General features: G+C 44.9%; 2 protein-coding genes across 4 annotated transcripts; one reads left to right on the top strand and one right to left on the bottom strand.

The window, feature by feature from the left end:
- Positions 1–51: 51 nt before the first annotated feature.
- On the top strand, positions 52–15,657 carry LOC113127076 (NLR family CARD domain-containing protein 3-like). Of its 3 annotated transcripts, none has more exons than XM_026301301.1 (12): positions 52–271; positions 1,487–1,572; positions 2,187–2,318; positions 2,432–2,590; positions 2,679–2,792; positions 11,321–11,399; positions 11,543–11,762; positions 11,903–13,697; positions 13,815–13,988; positions 14,366–14,539; positions 14,816–14,862; positions 14,967–15,657. In XM_026301301.1, exons 3-12 carry the CDS (start codon positions 2,230–2,232, stop codon positions 15,494–15,496), a joined length of 3,381 nt encoding a protein of 1,126 aa, XP_026157086.1. In that variant the 5' UTR covers positions 52–271; positions 1,487–1,572; positions 2,187–2,229; the 3' UTR covers positions 15,497–15,657. The 3 variants fall into 3 exon arrangements, with proteins under 3 accessions (XP_026157086.1, XP_026157085.1, XP_026157087.1); XM_026301300.1 differs by lacking the exons at positions 11,321–11,399; positions 11,543–11,762; positions 11,903–13,697; ... (2 more) ...; positions 14,816–14,862; positions 14,967–15,657 and adding exons at positions 3,313–3,391; positions 3,534–3,753; positions 3,894–5,688; ... (2 more) ...; positions 6,803–6,849; positions 6,954–8,105; XM_026301302.1 differs by lacking the exons at positions 52–271; positions 1,487–1,572; positions 2,187–2,318; positions 2,432–2,590; positions 2,679–2,792 and adding exons at positions 8,922–9,008; positions 10,198–10,329; positions 10,443–10,580; positions 10,690–10,803.
- A 1,076-nt stretch (positions 15,658–16,733) lies between these two features.
- LOC113127089 (frizzled-7-like) lies at positions 16,734–20,656 on the bottom strand. Its single transcript, XM_026301337.1, has one exon. The coding sequence runs from the start codon at positions 20,072–20,074 to the stop codon at positions 18,410–18,412; it is 1,665 nt and encodes a 554-aa protein (XP_026157122.1). The 5' UTR covers positions 20,075–20,656; the 3' UTR covers positions 16,734–18,409.
- Between the last annotated feature and the right edge of the window lie 1,566 nt (positions 20,657–22,222).

Genomic DNA, 22,222 nt, shown 5'->3' with positions numbered 1-22,222 from the left:
GCACGTCTCCCTGACCCAGAATGAAACTCAGCTCAAACAGGATGTGAAAGCGAAAGTGAGAGAAGCTCAGACAGAAAAGAGAAGCAGCTCAGGGGAAAAGCTAAGAAAGTGGATCTCTTCTTCATTAAAGGGACCTGGTTTTTGACAGGACTAGTTTTATTTGATCTGGAGAAACTGGTTTGTTATCAAGGTTTTCTAGTTGGAGGTTCTAGTTGGAGGTTCTTTAAATCACAAGAGGCTTCAAACGGAAGCATCAGCCTGTGAAGTCCAGGTGAGTAAAATGGCGCCTGTGCCCCACATTCATTTGTCATGTTTCTGCTTAAGATACAAACTGAAGAGTAAAATGAGTCAAAACATTCACTGGAGCTTCTGTGAGACCAACTACACTTCTAGACAGAGACACTTTGGGCTGCAGAGACCTCCTCCACGGCTGAGGAGAAACTGACTGGACCTGTTAGTCAGGTGTAGGTTTAGTCAGGTCTTACCTGCTGACAGGCAGGAAGTGGACACTGGGACAAACTGGCTTAACGTGTCCATGTCTCATCGTACATCCATGGTCAGAACTGTCTCATCTGCAGGAACATGAGAGTAGATGTGGAATAAAAGATGGAGCAGAAACAGAACAACAGATGTGAGTGATCAGCGCCCTCCAGTGGTCACAGTGAGGAACTGCAGCTCTCTCCATATTAATACACATTAATACTGACACACACTGACATGGACTTGGAATATTATTCAAACTATGACTGATCCTCAGCCGTCTCCATCACTCATCAATACTGATGATTGATCCTGATCATCACTGAATCCTGTTGGATATGAAGCCTGTTGGTTTTGCAGACTGTATTTCATTCATTTTAATTAAATAGTTTTAAGTCTCTTCTCATTTTAAATGTAGTCTTTGCTAATTAAACTCAGCTGACTGACTGTTTTTGACTGACTGGTTTCATCAGACTTCAGCATGTGACCTTTGCTCACTGAGAGCCAGTCTGCATAGTTTACAGTGAACAGGTAAAGGTGAGTCGGCGTCACTGAACTGAATCTGATGGAAATGAAACTAAATGAAGCACAAATGTGACAGAGACTGTCAGACTGTTATTGTGTTTCCATGTTACATGTTTCTTTAGCCAAAGTAAGAACCACCTGAAGTTCCTGAGTTCCTGTGTGACACACCTGCATGTTCAAGAACACATACTGTGGTCGACATGGATGGATTACTGAACGGGCCTACTGGGCAGGGGCCCAGTGGGTCAGGGAGGCCCCTAGTCCAGAGAACCATGAAAGGACTGTTAACCTTTCACTTGGAAAGACAATCAAAGGACTAAAGAAAAAAAAAAACAAAAAGACACAAAAAGAGGAGTCGGGGCCTTTTACATGTCTCTGTCCAGGGCCCATTATCTTATAATCCATCAGTGGTGACTGACGTTAATGCAGTAAAAAACCCAGAACGATAAGATCTCTGTGTACCTGTCTGTTTCCATTCCAGGTAGAGCTCTAATTCCATAAACCAGCTCACCTGTGTCAGACTGCTCCCTGCAGGCGTCGAGTGAGGAGTGTTGGACTGAACAAACTGTGAGTTTACCTTCACTTTGTCTTTACTAACATCACTTTGTCTTTTGTTGGACAGTCTTTGTCTCCATGTTGTTGGATTATTGATTATTGATTTAGTGAATCAAACAATCTGATGAACAACTGATGTTTATATCCGTCAGTGTCCGTTTATTTATGGCCACAGATGCCACAAAGGGGGAGGGGTGGGGAGTCTGGACATTTCCAAGGGCCCAGGACTCTCAGGAGTCCAGGAAACAGATCTACAACCTTATGTAGGTGGGTCTGAATTAGATTTTTTCATGGGCCCAGAATCTGTGACAGCGCCCCAGTTTACGGGTAGAAAACCTTCGTCTCCACCAGAGTAAAGTCAGATACATCAGTATACTGGTGTTTCCTGTGGAGCCTTTCAAAATAAAACGTACAGCCCTAAATTAATCGAAGCCACTTCCTGTTTCTAATGTCCTGCTGTGTAATGAGGCTGTGGAGGAGTCTCTGGAGAACAGCATCTCTTCATATTGACATACAGCAGTGATGGCAGCAACAGGCACTTTGTCTAAGGTTATGTTCCACGTTTGTTCAGCCTGGACTTGTTTGATCCAGAAGCAGCATCTGAATGATTTGTGTCTCCTCTCCAGGTGAAGGGACAAAGTCTGTGTGAGCTGATGTGGATTCAGCAGCATGGATCAGTGTGAGGACAGACGGGAGGGAGTCCGTCCCTCTAAACCCAGTCTGTGTGGGGACCATGAGAGCCTGACCGAAGCTCAGAGGTGAGATGAGGATCTGGGAGAGTCCAGGACTCTTCTCCATGTCAGAGCTCAGCACCAAACATCACTGCTCCATCATTATTCACACTCACTGCTCTGTGTGTGTTGTGTTCAAGCCCAGAGCAGCAGCACAGACTGGGATCTCCTGGATCTGGACCCGATTCTGTGTCCATGATGAGTGATGGATCTATGGAGCCTCCTCTGCAATTCAGACAATCTGCTGATGGAAGGAAACAATTTAAAATGGACCAAAGGTTGTTTCAGACAGACAAAATGTCAGTTTGTGTGATAATGAAAAGATTGAACATATTTTCATCCGTTTTTATTCAACATGCACATTTATCAGCTCTGTCTTTGTTTCAGGATCCAGCAGCAGAGACCAGACTCTCCTGAACCCAGCTGTGTGTCCTTCAAGAGCGACCAGTCGAAAAACTATGTCATTGACTTCAAAGCAGGAAGTCCAGCAGCTGATCAGATGTAAGCTGTAACTTTCAGTCAGAGTCGAGTTTTTCTAGAAAAGATGGAGTTTGTGTGACATGTTGTCCGACCACGTCTGAGATCCAAAGTGTTTCTGTCGTAAATGTCATCAGGACAGAAATCATGTGCAGAATGAAAAAGCAGCTGAGAGAGAAGTTCCAGCTCCGTTTGTTCTGATCTTTCATACTGGGAGCTGCCCAGTACAACCAGTCTGACACAAGCAGACACTGGCTGTAGGTGCCTTGCTCCAGGACTCTGCAGCAGTGTTCAGTGAGGGAGGGAGAGATCTATGTTGGAGCTGTTGGGACTGAACCAAACTGAGCTGAAAGCTACAAACAGCTGCAGACTGAGCTGCTGGTTCTCAGTGGGATCAGCAGGACTAGTAAAGCTTTACCACTACAGGGACTCACCTGATTCACTGTTCACATCCAAATCTCACTTCCTGGACCTTTACCTTGTGTTGGTCTCTGTGTGGACAGACAGACATCATGTGAGCTCATTCTTCATGATTCTTCCACAGGGTGGACCAGGAGAGCTCAGAGGTTCCCGATGCTCAGTCTACTCAGCAGCGTCCGACACAGCCGGACTCCGTATTTATGGTCTGTACATGTACAACTGCTGCTTTGACAACTGTTCTGTTCACAGTCGTCTCCACGCTGCACTTCAGATGCAGGGTCCAACATGGACCTGATGTTTGGGGGCCATGGTTTTAGTTGGTATTCATACAGTTCTCTGTTCCAGCTGCTGGAGAACCACATTGTCACTTTTGTGAAGAACGAGCTGAAGAAGATGCAGAAGGTTCTGATTTCAGGTTCCCCAGAGAGTCAGAGGGAGGATGAGGAGGTGTTGGAGGGTCAGGATGAAGAGCAGAGGAGGAGCAGCAGAGAAGCATTTCTGAAGATCACACTGAACTTCCTGAGGGGAATGAAGCAGGAGGAGCTGGCCGACTGTCTGCAGAGCAGTAAGAGGATTTCTAGAAAGGTTGAACATGATGGATAAAGGCCATATGTGACATTTCCAAAGTGATGGAGATGTTTCTCTGTGGGGAATAAATCTGTATCTTCATTCTTTAAGGAAATGTTTCTTTGCCTGTTCTTTCAGAATCTCCTGCCACGTGTCGACGTCAACTCAAATCCAACCTGCAGAAGAGGTTCCAGCGTGTATTTGAGGGGGTCGCTAAAGCAGGAAGCCCAGTCCTTCTGAACCAGATCTACACAGAGCTCTACATCACAGAGGGAGGGGCTGCAGAGGTCAATGAGGAACATGAGGTCAGACAGATTGATCCAGCATCCAGGAAACCAGACAGACCAGAAATCACCATCAGACATGAAGACATCTTTAAAGCCTCACCTGGAAGACACGGACCAATCAGAACAGTGATGACAAAGGGAGTGGCTGGCATTGGGAAAACCTTCTTAACACAGAAGTTCACTCTGGACTGGGCTGAAGACAAAGCCAACCAGGACATCCAGTTCACATTTCCCTTCACTTTCAGAGAGCTGAATGTGCTGAAACAGAAAAAGTTCAGCTTGGTGGAACTGGTTCATCACTTCTTCACTGAGACCAAAGGAATCTGCAGGTTTGAAGACTTCCAGGTTGTCTTCATCTTTGACGGTCTGGATGAGTGTCGCCTTCCTCTGGACTTCCACAACACTCGGATCCTGACTGACGCTACAGAGTCCACCTCAGTGGATGTGCTGCTGACAAACCTCATCAGGGGGAAACTGCTTCCCTCCGCTCGCCTCTGGATAACCACACGACCTGCGGCGGCCAATCAGATCCCTCCTGACTGTGTCGACATGGTGACAGAGGTCAGAGGGTTCACCAACCCACAGAAGGAGCAGTACTTCAGGAAAAGGTTCACAGATAAGGATCAGGCCAGTACCATCATCTCCCACATCAAGGCCTCACGAAGCCTCCACATCATGTGCCACATCCCGGTCTTCTGCTGGATCACTGCTACAGTTCTGGAGGATCTGTTGGAAACCAGAGAGAGGGGACAGCTGCCCAAGACCCTGACTGAGATGTACATCCACTTCTTGGTGGTTCAGACCAAAGTGAAGAACATCAAGTATGAGGGAGGAGCTGGGACAGATCCACACTGGAGTCCAGAGAACAGGAAGATGGTTGAGTCTCTTGGAAAACTGGCTTTTGAGCAGCTGCAGAAAGGCAACGTGATCTTCTATGAATCCGACCTGACAGAGTGTGGCATCGATCTCAGAGCAGCCTCAGTGTACTCAGGAGTGTTCACACAGATCTTTAAAGAGGAGAGAGGACTTTACCAGGAGCAGGTGTTCTGCTTCATCCATCTGAGCATTCAGGAGTTTCTGGCTGCTCTTCATGTCCATCTGACCTTCATCACCTCTGGAGTCAATCTGCTGTCAGAGGAACAAACAACCTCCCAGACGTCTGAGACCAGAAGAGACCAATCTGCAGAGAAACTCTTCCACCAGAGTGCTGTGGACAAGGCCTTACACAGTCCAAATGGACACCTGGACCTGTTCCTGCGCTTCCTCCTGGGCCTTTCACTCCAGACAAGTCAGACTCTCCTACATGGCCTGCTGACACAGACACGAAGTGGCGCTCAGACCAATGAGGAAACAGTCCAGTACATCAAAACCAAGTTCAGTGAGAATCTGTCTCCAGAGAGAAGCATCAACCTGTTCCACTGTCTAAATGAACTGAAGGACCGTTCTCTTGTGGAGGAGATCCAACAGTTCCTGAGATCAGGGAAACGCTCCAAAGAAAAACTGTCTCCTGCTCAGTTGTCAGCTCTGGTCTTCATCTTACTGTCATCAGAACAAGACCTGGACGTGTTTGACCTGAAGAAATACTCTGCTTCAGAGGAGGCTCTTCTGAGGCTGCTGCCAGTGGTCAGTCTCTCCAAGAAAGTCCTGTAAGTGTGTAGACAGTTGGATTCATTTGTCGTTACAAAGAGATCCTGAGATGGACTCAACCCGAGAGAAAAAGAACTAAGTCCAGATTTGTCTTTTCTCTGTTATTTCCTCTGCAGGCTGAGCGGCTGTAACCTGTCAGAGAGAAGCTGTGAAGCTCTGGCCTCAGTTCTCAGCTCCCAGTCCTCCACTCTGAGAGAGCTGGACCTGAGTAACAACGACCTGCAGGAGTCAGGAGTGAAGCTGGTCTCTGATGGACTCAGGAGTCCACACTGTAAACTGCAGACTCTCAGGTCAGGATTCATCAACCTGTTTGACTGGTGCCCAATTAAAACCTGATTGACATCAGTGATAAACAGCTGTAATCTGTGTGAGACTGTGTCTGCTGATACAATTTGTCTCAAGACCTTTTACTAAACTTTAGCAGAACTTTCTAAACTCTGAGAATTTTAAATCATTTTATGTTTGTTGCTGAATTATCAAATATCACAGATGAGTTTGAACTTATATTATCAAGTTGGCACCAAAACAACAAAGCAGAACAGACAGTATTCAGAGAGGGTTCCTCAACCAGAGTACTGAGTCACTGCTGACAGTTTCATCTTGTATGTGACTGGACACAGCAGCATCATCCAAGGATCTTCCATGTGTGTTGTTTTGTGTTTCCCAGGCTGTCAGGCTGTCTGGTCACAGAGGAAGGCTGTGCTTCTCTGGCCTCGGTTCTGAGCTCCAACCCCTCCCATCTGAGAGAGCTAGACCTGAGCTACAACCATCCAGGAGAGTCTGGAATGAAGCTCCTGTCTGCTGGACTGAAGGATCCACACTGGAGACTGGACACTCTCAGGTATGGAGAGGTCTGCTGCTAACAGTGATAAAGAATATTGTGTTTATGGATCAAATGTCCTAGTGGAAGCATGTAAACAGAAAACAATAAGTGGCCAAGTATTGAGCCTTGGGGAACACCAAGACTGGACACAAGTATGGAGAGGTCTGACAGGAAGAGCTGCAAACATTTTCTCTGTCCTTTGGCTTCACAGTGGATTTGAGTCTTATATGAACAATAACACATGTAGGAAACACTAGTTTGTGCTGATCTGACCCCTCGTATCCTTTCAGGTTGGAGCCTGGTGGAGTCCAATGGTTGAGACCAGGTCTGAAGAAGTGTAAGTGTGTTTTTAATGAGGTTCATGACAAAAGAGCAGCTCACACTCAACCAGGTGACAGATGAGTAACTACAGCTGTTACTGTGTCTTGTTCTCTCCATCAGATTCCTGTGAACTCACAATCAACACAAACACAGTGAACAGAAAACTACAACTGTCTGGCAATAACAGGAAGGTGGCCTGTGTAGAAGAGGATCAGTCGTATCCCGATCATCCAGACAGATTTGACCACTGGCCTCAGCTGCTGTGTAGTAATGGTCTGACTGGTCGCTGTTACTGGGAGGTGGACTGGGAAGGAATTGTGTATGTATCAGTTAGTTACAGAGGAATCAGAAGAAGAGCCAGGGATGACTCTCAGTTTGGATACAATGATCAGTCCTGGAGTCTGAGATGCTCAGATGGTGGTTCTTGTGTTATACACAAGAATGAACGCAGATTGGTCTCCCCCTCCTCCTCCTCCTCTGGTAGAGTAGCAGTGTACCTGGACTGGCCTGCTGGCACTCTGTCCTTCTACACAGTCTCCTCTGACACACTGATCCACATCTACACCTTCAACACCACATTCACTGAGCCTCTGTATCCTGGGTTGACTGCCTGGTTTTCTGATTCTTCAGTGTCTCTCTGTCCAGAGTAGCAGACAGAGTCTCCTCCTGTTACAGAAACTTTCTGACTGTTGAACAGAAAGTCCAGTCTGTCAATGTTCACTCAGACATTTTCAGACTCATGGAGTCAGTTTCTTTTTGAGCCTGTTTGAAATGATTCCTGGTAAATGTCTTCTTATTCCAGAAGAAAACCTCCAAAAGATGAAAATGACTGTTCCAGGACAGACGTCAGCCTGAATATCAGTCTGTTGTGTTTCTCTGAAGTCCAGCTGCAGTTTGCTGCAGATGTGACAAACTGTGACATCAGAGAGGAATCACTGAGCTGCAGGGACCTGAGACCAACGTCCACAATGATTCCAGATATTCACAGATTCTTGTCCAGTGGACACAGGTTTGTTCTGTAGCCACAGACTCTCCACATACACTGACACCTGTCAGTCACATGGTATTTATCCTGCCTGTAGTAATGAGGACACGAAAACTATATTTGAATTTGTCTATGATGGTAAATTATCTGTAAATATTTTTCTCTAATGGGACCAAAAATAAGTGAATTGATGCTTTGTGAACAACATGTGGACGTTAACAGCAACATTGTTCACTGTTGGATTGTTGTGTTGGACAAAGTGCAATAAAAAAGTCTATAATGATAAAGAGTAAATGTTCATATTTCAGACCCAGACAAAATAGTGAATGTTATGGAAGCTGTGTTCACCACACAACAATCACTTTTAAGGAGCAGTCAAGTCAAATGAATAGATCAATAGCAGTATGGAAAGTACTTCAAATTAGAAGTACATAAGGTAGTTAACGTCAGGTACCCAGCGGTTTATAAAGTACTTCAAATTAGAAGTATATAAGGTAGTTAACGTCAGGTACCCAGCGGTTTATAAAGTACTTCAAATTAGAAGTATATAAGGTAGTTAACGTCAGCTACCCAGCGGTATATAAAGTACTTCAAATTAGAAGTACATAAGGTAGTTAACGTCAGCTACCCAGCGGTATATAAAGTACTTCAAATTAGAAGTACATAAGGCAGTTAACGTCAGCTACCCAGCGGTATATAAAGTACTTCAAATTAGAAGTACATAAGGTAGTTAATGTCAGCTACCCAGCGGTATATAAAGTACTTCAAATTAGAAGTATATAAGGTAGTTAACGTCAGCTACCCAGCGGTATATGAAGTACTTCAAATTAGAACTATATAAGGTAGTTAACATCAGCTCCAACATTAAAGTGATCAACACATCATCAATAATTAGAATCCAAAAAATATCAGATCCATTAATGTGAAATGGGCCATTATGCACAATGAGTACTTTTACTTTGGATACTTCAAGTACATTTGGATGATGATACTTTTGGACTTTTACTGCAATAACACTTTGAATGCAGGACTTTTACTCTGTGGTATTTCTACTGTTACTGCAGTAACAGACCTCAGTACTGTTTGTCCTGTTGCGCAGCATGAAAATCCAAATAGGCTCCTCCTTCCTGGTCCCTGGTTAGTTTCACTTTCTGTTGCAGTCGTGTTGCAGCTTGTTTCTCCATTTAAAGGTAAAGTCAGAACATTTTCACTGTTTTCCTCTTTCTTTGCTTTGCTGTCGGCTCGATGCAGCAGAAACAGTAGAAATGTGCAGCTCGGTCCTTAAAGTGTGAGACTGATGAACCGACACTGATCTACATGTCCGGGATCTGAAGCGGCGCAGGAAGAGAAGCAGGGTCGGTAGACGGTCTCAGTCTGGACTCAGTCGCTGTTTGGACTTTTACTGCAGTAACATTTGTAATGTAGGATTTTTACTTAGGACAGAGGGTTTTTACTTATTTCTGCTGGTACTGCAGTAAAATGCCTCAGTGCTTTTTCCAGCAGTCGGTAAATTCACTTTTAAAGAGATTTTATATGGTAGAAGAAACTTTAAATACTAACAGTTTGTGACTTTACATTAAGTGTCGTTACTTCATGTCCATTTGTTTTTCACATCATTTTATATTTGGAATGAAAACGTCTCTATGCATCAGGTGCTGGTGTTTCGTGACGTTTCAAAATAAAACGTATACTTTTCAAAATAAATGCAAATCATTCAAACCATCCACAATATGATTTCCACATATCTATAATTATGTTTCTGACTAGTCAAAAGTGGAATTACAAATATCCTTAATGGACTTTAGACCAGTCAGAACTCCAACTGCAGATATCTTCATTAGAATTGTGACTAGTAATATATTAGCTTTAGATATCTATAGATTAAAATATCTCTAATTGGAACCATGACCAGTGTAAAGTCCATTAAAGTGTAATTCGACTTTTGACTAGTCAAAACATAATTATAAGTATCTGGGCTGGTCAAAATTCATTTGTACATATTCAACTTAATGAACAATCTGAATAGTGAAATGTTATTGCAGATACTGCAACTAAGAAATTGTTCTAATAATCAACACACTGAATATGTGAAATCTGTTGGTGGAATAAATGATAAAATGGCAAAATGACGTCAGTGATTTCAGGTTCAAATGGAATTGTGACTCCTCAAAATATAATTGTGGATATTTAGTGCAGCAGCTTCATGGGTCCATCTAGTGTCCTGACAGTAGAAGTGCAGCAGCTGATGGCAGCTTCCTCTGCCTCACACTGTCTGACTGCATCAACTGACACTGACAGCAAACAGAGAAGCAGCAGCTGATGGTTTTACAGGAGAAATGATGCAAAGCAGCATCTGAATGATTTGTGTCTCCTCTCCAGGTGAAGGGACAAAGTCTGTGTGAGCTGATGTGGATTCAGCAGCATGGATCAGTGTGAGGACAGACGGGAGGGAGTCCGTCCCTCTAAACGCAGTCTGTGTGGGGACCATGAGAGCCAGACCGAAGCTCAGAGGTGAGATGAGGATCTGGGAGAGTCCAGGACTCTTCTCCAGATCACAGCTCAGCACCAAACATCACTGCTCCATCATTATTCACACTCACTGCTCTGTGTGTGTTGTGTTCAAGCCCAGAGCAGCAGCACAGACCAGGATCTCCTGGACCTGAACCTGATTCTGTGTCCATGATGAGTGATAGATCCATGAAGCTTCCTCTGCAATTCAGACAATCTGCTGATGGAGGGAAACAATTTAAAATGGACCAAAGGTTGTTTCAGACAGACAAAATCTCAGTTTGTGTGTTAATGAAAAGATTGAACATATTTTCATCAGTTTTTATCCAACATGCACATTTATCAGCTCTGTCTTTGTTTCAGGATCCAGCAGCAGAGACCAGACTCTCCTGATCCCAGCTGTGTGTCCTTCAAAAGTGACTGGTCGAAAAACTATGTCATTAACTTCAAAGGAGGAAGTCCAGCAGCTGATCAGATGTAAGCTGTAACTTTCAGTCAGAGTCGAGTTTTTCTAGAAAAGATGGAGTTTGTGTGACATGTTGTCTGACCACGTCTGAGATCCAAAGTGTTTCTGTCGTAAATGTCATCAGGACAGAAATCATGTGCAGAATGAAAAAGCAGCTGAGAGAGAAGTTCCAGCTCCGTTTGTTCTGATCTTTCATACTGGGAGCTGCCCAGTACAACCAGTCTGACACAAGCAGACACCGACTGTAGGTGCCTTGCTCCAGGACTCTGCAGCAGTGTTCAGTGAGGGAGGGAGAGATCTTTGTTGGAGCTGTTGGGACTGAACCAAACTGAGCTGAAAGCTACAAACAGCTGCAGACTGAGCTGCTGGTTCTCAGTGGGATCAGCAGGACTAGTAAAGCTTTACCACTACAGGGACTCATCTGATCCACTGTTCACCATCCAAATCTCACTTCCTGGACCTTTACCTTGTGTTGGTCTCTGTGTGGACAGATGTCATGTGAGCTCATTCTTCATGATTCTTCCACAGGGTGGACCAGGAGAGCTCAGAGGTTCCCGGTGCTCAGTCTGCCCAGCAGCGTCCGACACAGCCGGACTCCGTATTTATGGTCTGTACATGTACAACTGCTGCTTTGACATCTGTTCTGTTCACAGTCGTCTCCACGCTGCACTTCTTAGACCAGGGTCCAACATGGACCTGATGTTTGGGGGCCATGGTTTTAGTTGGTATTCATACAGTTCTCTGTTCCAGCTGCTGGAGAACCACATTGTCACTTTTGTGAAGAACGAGCTGAAGAAGATGCAGAAGGTTCTGATTTCAGGTTCCCCAGAGAGTCAGAGGGAGGATGAGGAGGTGTTGGAGGGTCAGGATGAAGAGCAGAGGAGGAGCAGCAGAGAAGCATTTCTGAAGATCACACTGAACTTCCTGAGGGGAATGAAGCAGGAGGAGCTGGCCGACTGTCTGCAGAGCAGTAAGAGGATTTCTAGAAAGGTTGAACATGATGGATAAAGGCCATATGTGACATTTCCAAAGTGATGGAGATGTTTCTCTGTGGGGAATAAATCTGTATCTTCATTCTTTAAGGAAATGTTTCTTTGCCTGTTCTTTCAGAATCTCCTGCCACGTGTCGACATCAACTCAAGTCCAACCTGCAGAAGAAGTTCCAGTGTGTGTTTGAGGGGGTGGCTAAAGCAGGAAGCCCAGTCCTTCTGAACCAGATCTACACAGAGCTCTACATCACAGAGGGAGGGTCTGCAGAGGTCAATGAGGAACATGAGGTCAGACAGATTGATCCAGCATCCAGGAAACCAGACAGATCAGAAATCACCATCAGACAAGAAGACATCTTTAAAGCCTCACCTGGAAGACATGGACCAATCAGAACAGTGATGACAAAGGGAGTGGCTGGCATTGGGAAAACCTTCTTAACACAGAAGTTCACTCTGGACTGGGCTGAAGACAAAGCCAACCAGGACATCCAGTTCACATTTCCCTTCACTTTCAGAGAGCTGAATGTGCTGAAACAGAAAAAGTTCAGCTTGGTGGAACTGGTTCATCACTTCTTCACTGAGACCAAAGGAATCTGCAGGTTTGAAGACTTCCAGGTTGTCTTCATCTTTGACGGTCTGGATGAGTGTCGCCTTCCTCTGGACTTCCACAACACTCGGATCCTGACTGATGCTACAGAGTCCACCTCAGTGGATGTGCTGCTGACAAACCTCATCAGGGGGAAACTGCTTCCCTCCGCTCGCCTCTGGATAACCACACGACCTGCGGCGGCCAATCAGATCCCTCCTGACTGTGTCGACATGGTGACAGAGGTCAGAGGGTTCAACGACCCACAGAAGGAGCAGTACTTCAGGAAGAGGTTCGCAGATAAGGATCAGGCCAATACCATCATCTCCCACATCAAGACCTCACGAAGCCTCCACATCATGTGCCACATCCCGGTCTTCTGCTGGATCACTGCTACAGTTCTGGAGGATCTGTTGGAAACCAGAGAGAGAGGACAGCTGCCCAAGACCCTGACTGAGATGTACATCCACTTCCTGGTGGTTCAGACCAAAGTGAAGAACATCAAGTATGATGGAGGAGTTTCGACAGATCCACACTGGAGTCCAGAGAACAGGAAGATGGTTGAGTCTCTGGGAAAACTGGCTTTTGAGCAGCTGCAGAAAGGCAAAGTGATCTTCTATGAATCCGACCTGACAGAGTGTGGCATCGATCTCAGAGCAGCCTCAGTGTACTCAGGAGTGTTCACACAGATCTTTAAAGAGGAGAGAGGACTGTACCAGGACCGGGTGTTCTGCTTTGTCCATCTGAGCGTTCAGGAGTTTCTGGCTGCTTTTCATGTCCATCTGACCTTCATCAACTCTGGAGTCAATCTGCTGTCAGAGGAGCAAACAACCTCCCAGACATCTGAGACCAGAAGAGACCAATCTGCAGAGAAACTCTTCTACCAGAATGCTGTGGACAAGGCCTTACACAGTCCAAATGGACACCTGGACCTGTTCCTGCGCTTCCTCCTGGGCCTTTCACTCCAGACCAATCAGACTCTCCTACACAGCCTGCTGACACAGACACAAAGTGGCGCTCAGACCAATGAGGAAACAGTCCAGCACATCAAAACCAAGTTCAGTGAGAATCTGTCTCCAGAGAGAAGCATCAACCTGTTCCACTGTCTGAATGAACTGAAGGATCGTTCTCTAGTGGAGGAGATCCAAGTGTTCCTGAGATCAGGGAAACGCTCCAAAGAAAAACTGTCTCCTGCTCAGTTGTCAGCTCTGGTCTTCATCTTACTGTCATCAGAACAAGACCTGGATGTGTTTGACCTGAAGAAATACTCTGCTTCAGAGGAGGCTCTTCTGAGGCTGCTGCCAGTGGTCAGTCTCTCCAAGAAAGTCCTGTAAGTGTGTAGACAGTTGGATTCATTTGTCGTTACAAAGAGATCCTGAGATGGACTCAACCCGAGAGAAAAAGAACTAAGTCCAGATTTGTCTTTTCTCTGTTATTTCCTCTGCAGGCTGAGCGGCTGTAACCTGTCAGAGAGAAGCTGTGAAGCTCTGGCCTCAGTTCTCAGCTCCCAGTCCTCCACTCTGAGAGAGCTGGACCTGAGTAACAACGACCTGCAGGAGTCAGGAGTGAAGCTGGTCTCTGATGGACTCAGGAGTCCACACTGTAAACTGCAGACTCTCAGGTCAGGATTCATCAACCTGTTTGACTGGTGCCCAATTAAAACCTGATTGACATCAGTGATAAACAGCTGTAATCTGTGTGAGACTGTGTCTGCTGATACAATTTGTCTCAAGACCTTTTACTAAACTTTAGCAGAACTTTCTAAACTCTGAGAATTTTAAATCATTTTATGTTTGTTGCTGAATTATCAAATATCACAGATGAGTTTGAACTTATATTATCAAGTTGGCACCAAAACAACAAAGCAGAACAGACAGTATTCAGAGAGGGTTCCTCAACCAGAGTACTGAGTCACTGCTGACAGTTTCATCTTGTATGTGACTGGACCCAGCAGCATCATCCAAGGATCTTCCATGTGTGTTGTTTTGTGTTTCCCAGGCTGTCAGGCTGTCTGGTCACAGAGGAAGGCTGTGCTTCTCTGGCCTCGGTTCTGAGCTCCAACCCCTCCCATCTGAGAGAGCTGGACCTGAGCTACAACCATTTAGGAGAGTCTGGAATGGAGCTCCTGTCTGCTGGTCTAGAGGATCCAAACTGGAAACTGGACACTCTCAGGTATGGAGAGGTCTGCAGCTAACAGTGATAAAGAAAATTGCGTTTACGGATCAAATGTCCCAGTGGAAGCATTTAAACAGAAAACAATAAGCGTCCAAGGATGGAGCCTTGGGGAACACCAAGACTGGACACTCTCATGTATGGAGAGGTCTGACAGGAAGAGCTGCAAACATTTTCTCTGTCCTTTGGCGTCATGATGGATTTGAGTCTTTTATGAACAATAACACATGTAGGAAACACTGGTTTCTGCTGACCTGACACTCCTTGTCCTTTCAGGGTGGAGCCTGGTGGAGTCCAATGGTTGAGACCAGGTCTGAAGAAGTGTAAGTGTGTGTTCAATGAGGTTCATGACAACACAGCAGCTCACACTCAACCAGGTGACAGATGAGTAACTGCAGCTGTTAATGTGTCTTGTTCTCTCCATCAGATTCCTGTGAACTCACAATCGACACAAACACAGTGAACAGAAAACTACGACTGTCTGACAATAACAGGAAGGTGACTTGGGTGGAGGAGGATCAGTTGTATCCTGATCATCCAGGCAGATTTGACCAATGTTTTCAGCTGCTGTGTAGTAATGGTCTGACTGGTCGCTGTTACTGGGAGGTGGAGTGGGAGGGAATTGTTTATATGGCAGTGAGTTACAGAGGAATCAAAAGGAAAGGAGCCATTGACGAATGCGGGTTTGGATACAATGATCTGTCCTGGAGTCTGAGATGCTCAGATGGTGGTTCATTTGTCTGGGAAAATAACGAACGCAGATTGGTCTCCCCCTCTTCCCCCTCTGGTAGAGTAGCAGTGTACCTGGACTGGCCTGCTGGCACTCTGTCCTTCTACAAAGTCTCCTCTGACACACTGATCCACATCTACACCTTCAACACCACATTCACTGAGCCTCTGTATCCTGGGTTTGCACCCTGGTTTCGTGGTTCCTCAGTGTCTCTGTGTCCAGAGTAGCAGACAGTCTCCTCCTGTCACAGAAACTTTCTGACTGTTGAACAGAAAGTCCAGTCTGTCAAAGTTCACTCAGACATTTTCAGATTCATGGAGTCAGTTTCTTTTTGAGCCTGTTTGAAATGATTCCTGGTAAGTGTCTTCTTATTCCAGAGGAAAACCTCCGAAAGATGAAAATGATTGTTCCAGGACAGACGTCAGCCTGAATATCAGTCTGATGTGTTTCTCTGAAGTCCAGCTGCAGTTTGCTGCAGATGTGACAAACTGTGACATCAGAGAGGAATCACTGAGCTGCAGGGACCTGAGACCAACGTCCACAATGATTCCAGATATTCACAGATTCTTGTCCCAGTGGACAAATGTCTCCATCACAAACCAATACTGATGATTTACTTCGTCCTTAGTGACATTTCTGTCTCATTTTGCTTCTGTATCTTTCATATTTACAAAAATATTTTGAGGCTGCAGCTGTCTCTATCTTTGTAGTGTACAGTTGCCGTGGTTACAGGTGTATTACCAGCTCCAACATTAAAGTGATCAACACAATAATCCATCAATAATTAGAATCCAATAACATCAGATAATTTATTTTTGATCTCTTTTCACTTTACTGGTCTTATGTGTATTTGGAAATGACTTTGTAACAGTGATTTTATATAAATAAACTTGTATTTCTACTCTTACTGCAGTAAAGGATCTGAGAAATTTTTCCACCACTATCAGCCAGTTTAGAAAAAAACATCACTAACATTGAATATCTGTTTATTAAACTCACATCATGTAGTTTTTTGTTACGCCACCTGAGGGCACCACATTATCATCAACAAAGATTATTGACATACATTTAATCAGGATTATAGTTTAAAATACATCTGCTCACATAGCATTGCTCTGTTAGTTTCCAGTTTGTCAAAGTGTCTGATTAAAGTGACCAGCTGCTGTTTGCAGTGAACCCATGGATGCACAGACAACTGTCCCTCGATCACTGTGACCCTGAAGGAAACTTAAAAACAGCAAGATTCTTAATGAAGTTCTGCAGCCTCTGATTTCTAAGTGTATTTATGGAAGTTTATTGTTGAGGGACATCAGAGATGATAAGATCTTAAGGAAGTATAACTTACAATATATTTCATATCTGTGTTTTAGACTTATGATTGTGATTTATATACATATTCTAGATGCTTTGACAACTAAACTTTAATGTGAATCCACCACATTACTGCCGACTAAGACGTTTCCCCACAAACTACAGAAACTTTGCTGGACTTTGTGAAACATTCCTGATCCAACAAAGGCTGAATATGTTTTCTGTAGTTCCCCAGCAGCCCCAGTAATGAGGTCGAACTGCTCTGGTTTCACTCTCGGAGGCGCGGGGAAGGTTTCAACTACGTGTTCAACAGCCAGAACAAAAAGAAAAGAGCAAAAAGGTTCAGATTTCAGCAGGAATACAGGGACCAGCCAGCTGGAACAAACCCACTTTAACACTCAAACTCCTTCAGTAAAAACCTCAGAGGAAATTTGCCAAAATCAACATGTATCAGTAATTTTTCGTTTCCTACAAACACATTTCATTAAAGCCCTGGTCACAAAAAACAATCCAAACAATCAGAACTTCTTAAAAACGTCAGCATTTTATTCTGAAAATTATACAAGAATAAGCTGGTAGCATCAAAACATCACAGTGTGATTTTAAAATTTTCATAAATACATAAGTTTTTCTCCATTTATTTACAAATGAGTGATAAATGAGACAGTGCTGCAGAAGAAAAACACGATAAAATAAAAAATAAAGAAAAGAAAAGAAACAGTCAGTGATGATTTACTTTACAGGTCTGTAATTATTTCCCTAAAGACATGTCGAAAATATTCTAAGTTACAGAAATGGAATTTGGTTGTAATGTTTGGGGCTCATACTGGTTAACTGGATTCACTGTTAATCACATTACATCCCTCCTTACATTTTAATGTTTCTAGAATGTGCAAATAAAGTTTAGAATTTCTTGTGTGAAGGTTGAATCAAAATGTGTCGACTGAAAACAAAAATTTTGACACAGACCAGACACAACTGCTCATTGTACTTACAGTTAATCATGCTTTGATACTGCAGTTCCCATAATGCTTTTGGGGGGGGGGGGTCTAAACAGGAAATATAGTCACCATGATGTAATTAAGTTAAATTGCAAACTACAGTGAGTCCAGTTTTTATCACGTCTAGTCAAGTTGTCCCACTGAAGGACTGCAGTGATGCAATAATTCTCAGTTGTTTTTTTTTGTTTTAACTTAAATTAGCTCAACCCACAGACAAACTACAATAAACAACTTCCTGCTGTTTTAAGAAATCCTGCACACTCACCTGTCTAACTCTGGGGGGGGCAAAACAACCCACTGTTACTGCAAACAGTTGTTCTGGATCTGTGCTCTACTGAAGGGACCGTTTTAAATCACAGTGTGAACATTAAACATAAATAATTTTTTTGATTCATGTTCCATATACGTCTGTTCGCCTGCAGTCACATTTCACATACCAGCATTTTTCTGACTTGTTCTTATTCACACACTGATTAATATTCGAATTAGTATAAAAATGACCCTGTTCACAGGGACCCCAAGACAATGACAGACCTGTAAAATAAAGCCCTGCCTGACCCCATCAGAACCTCATCAATTCTGCTTATCAGTGAATAATATGAAGAATTACAAAGATACAAGTAAACATTTGAATCCAGACAGAGTGACGGCGACTGCACAAGATACACAAAGTCTTTAAAAAGTGTTCATGTTCTGAGTTCTCCACTGTGAAGGTTTGAAAAGAGGGTTCAGATCAGCCAGTTCCTCTTGGAATAAAAGGTTCAGCAAAAGACTCATTGACACTTCTAGGAGCTGAAGTTCTCTGTGTCTGTTAATTCAGTCCCAGATCTACACCGTCGTCTCTCCCTGGTTGTTGTTGCTCAGTCTCTTATAAAACCTGCGCCACGACTGCAGCGTCTTCCCAGACCAGATCCAGAAACCAGATGTGATACCCACGATCATCGTCATCAGGTACTTGATCATGAACACGGTGAAATCAGGTGTCATTGGTGCAAAGTTTCCAGCTGGGCAGGGCACGGCGAACCGCTTGCAGGTCTGCATGTGCCAGGTCCTCTCCCACTGGGGCCGGAACGCCTGCTCGTAGAAGTAGCAGGCGATGACGATGGTGGCGGGCACCGTGTACAGCACGCTGAACACCCCGATCCTCACCATCAGCTTCTCCAGCTTCTCTGTCTTGGTGCCATCGTGCTTCATGATAGTGCGAATTCGGAAGAGAGACACAAAGCCCGCCAGCAGAAAGGAAGTGCCGATAAAGAGGTAGACAAACAGCGGTGCCAGGACGAAGCCCCGCAGGGCATCAACATTGTAGATCCCCACATAGCAGACGCCAGTGAGTAAGTCGCCGTCCACATGCCCCATGGCCAGGATGGTGATGGTTTTCACTGCCGGCACTGCCCAGGCTGCCAGGTGGAAGTACTGCGAGTTGGCCTCAATAGCCTCATGACCCCACTTCATCCCAGCAGACAGGAACCAGGTGAGGGACAGGATCACCCACCAGATGGAGCTGGCCATGCCGAAGAAGTAGAGGATCATGAAGAGGATGGTGCAGCCTTCTTTTTTGGTGCCCTGGGCCACCAACTTGTATCCATCCTCCTTGAACTTATCAACACAAACTACTTTGTCCTCCAACAAAAAGCCGGTGGTGTAGGCCACTGCCACCATGAAGTAACACCCAGACAGGAAGATGATCGGTCTCTCTGGGTATCGGAACCGTCTCATATCAACCAGATAGGTGAGCACAGTGAAGAGGGTGCTGACGCAGCACAGGACTGACCAGATGCCAACCCAGAGTCGGCCGAACTTTAACTCCTCCTCACGGAAATACATCAGTCCATTGGGTTTGGAAGCTTCACAGGGGGCACCACAGTCCTTCACCCCCAGGAATTGGTAGCTGAGGTAGGCGGGCACCTGGAGCTGCAAGGGGCAGGAGAACTGCTGATTGGTCCGCATGTATGGTGGCAGGGTCACAAGGTCAGGGATACTGGGGGTAGGGTGGGACGTGGGGCCATCAGTGTCAGTGGTGTTCTGACCCACGCAGATCTCTCCTGCACCGTGCACTGGGAAGTTCTCACAACGCAACCTCTCCGGCCACTGGAAGCCGAATTTATTCATAAGTGCCTCGCAGCCCTGACGCGCCCGCTCACACAGGGACCTGCACGGCGGGATGGCCTGTTCTAGAACCGTGCAGACTGGTGCATACATGGAGCACAAGAAGAACTTTAGGTCCACAGAGCACTGGACTTTAACCAATGGATAGAACTGGTGGACCTCCAGCCCAGCATCCTCCTGATTGGTGTGTCCCAGCAGGTTGGGCATGATGGTCTGGTTATAGGCAATGTCTGTGCACAGAGGGATGGAGATGGGCTGGCAGAAGCCGTGGTCCGGAATGGAAATCCCCTTCTCATACTGACTGGTGCACGGCTGAAAAAGGAGCACGGAGACCAGAGAGCAGCCTGTTATCCAAACCCACAAGCTTCTCCCCACCGCCATCATGGACAACACTAGACACAGTTTCCACAACAGCAGAGACTTTAAAGAAGCTGCAAGAGTTCACATGGAGCAGGAAACTACAAAAAAAGTTCTGCAGATTTATGTGTCTCTCCTCATTTTCTGTGTAAATATCCACATAAGGAGCTCTTTAATGCAGCCCTCCGTTATTACTCCACACTAGAGTCCAGAACTCTAGTGAAAAAATAACAATACATAAGTACAATACATAAGCAGTCCAGACCTGTTCTAGTCCGGATCCAGTGAGTAAAGTCCTTTTATTTCACAGAAAAACGATTTTAAAAAAGCAGCAGAATAAAACTCGCGTTCTCGGACTTTATTCTGAGCTGCTCAGACCCAGGGGAGGCGGAGGTCTGTGGTCCGGCAGCGCCGCATGTGACGAATCCGAGGCTCGTCGAGCTGGTCGGGACTATATGCTCGGCAACAGTCCACAGAGACGCGGCAGCAAAGTTTCTTTGTGAATAAAACTTTGGTTAATGCGGAGCTTTCTGCAGGTCCGTGGGTTTCCTTCTCCCTCAGCGCGGTCTGCAGGAGCACCGGCCCGGCACGGTTTTCAGGCTTCCCCCGATACTCACCGCTCTCCCTACACAGAAAAAGGGGTCGCCTTGAAACTCAGATCGCCACTCCACCCTCCAATCAAACCATGTTTTCTCCGCAATCTCGTCTCTGATTGGTCGGTGGATATAAAAGGGGCGTGGCGTTAACCGGATCAGACTAATGATTGACGTTTGTACTTTGTGCAGCTACACAGCAAAATACTCGGTGTTACTCCAAACTACTGAGAATTTAGTAAACACAAAGTCAAAGTACTCATACACAATGTGGGCTACTGTATTAAACACTTAGCACTTGTAGTACTTACATGTTAGGTCATGTAGAAGTATTCCAATGCTGCAGAGGTAGAATTACTCAGATCCTAATACCAAACTGTATAAATGTCCTTTAAGTATATTATATATTACTTTACTGTTATTTCTCATGCACTAATGTAGAAGTATTTACTTGCTGGTTGAGGCGAAGCTGATTTTATATTTAATGTTCTCATTTAATCAACTGAACATCTGCAGCACAAAACAAGACAACTAAAAATTCAAGTTTTACTTTAGTACTTCAGTAAATATACACCACATCATTTCAGATTGCACATTAAGGTTATCTGTGTTTATTTTTTATGATTTCTGAAAAAAAAAGAAAATCCCAAAGAACTTTATGGGAACAGTTTTAACACTAAACCTCAGTTTTCTTTCCATCTTCCTGAACCCTGTGCAGAACAAAGTCATGGTTTTCACAGACAGTACTACAGTCACATTTGCTCTAACAACATCAAGTATCCATGAAAATATCACCATCAATATAAAACAGCACCTGGTGAAGGTGGAGCTTGTTTCAATGACTACGTAAAGCTGAATAGTTTAACCCATAATTCTACATCCTAATTAGGTTTAGTTTTATTCATCTGAATCTGCCAAGTTGTTACTATGCTTTACAAAAAAGTACTGCAGTAGGAAGATGGAAATACTGCAGTGCAGCTGGACTCTGTTAGCAGCTGAGTGTGAGCAGTTTGCAGCCGACATGCTGGACGTGTTGTTGGCTCGCTGACAGAGTCCACATACCTCGACACTGACTGCAGACCTGCCCACATTCTCCACTCACATAAACATCCCACTGAGCTTTATCACTGGGGCTGCAGAGACCCACCTGAGACCTTCTGCTCCTCCAGCTGTCAGGACACTGGTTCTTCTTCAGGCTGAGCAGTTCCTCAGGCTTTCACCTCCCTGCAAATAGAAATACCACACAGTAGAAATACACTGTTACAAAGTCCAAAAGTATCCTAAGTAACTGCAGCTAGGACTAAAGTTAGTGCAGGAAGATGGACTATATTTCTTTCTGAAATGGTGTGGAGTGAAAGCATCAACTAGAAAATACTCAGAGGCCCAAGACCTAAGCCCCTGACTGAAGTAAAGACAAAGAGATGCAAAACCATAAACCCACAAAGACTCAATCCACCACAAAACCAAACCAATTCAGAGGCCATGGCCCCAAGAACACACAAAACCACTGCAGAGAAACTCAAGACCACCACAGAGACTCAAAGCCTCCTCTGAGCCTGAGTTTTAACCTGCTCTGAATCCA

The sequence above is a fragment of the Mastacembelus armatus genome, chromosome 2 (assembly GCF_900324485.2).
Source record: "Mastacembelus armatus chromosome 2, fMasArm1.2, whole genome shotgun sequence".
In the NCBI taxonomy this organism is placed as follows: Eukaryota; Metazoa; Chordata; class Actinopteri; order Synbranchiformes; family Mastacembelidae; genus Mastacembelus; species Mastacembelus armatus.
The sequence above is the reverse complement of the archived record's forward strand: the minus strand, read 5'-3'. Positions and strand labels throughout refer to the sequence as shown.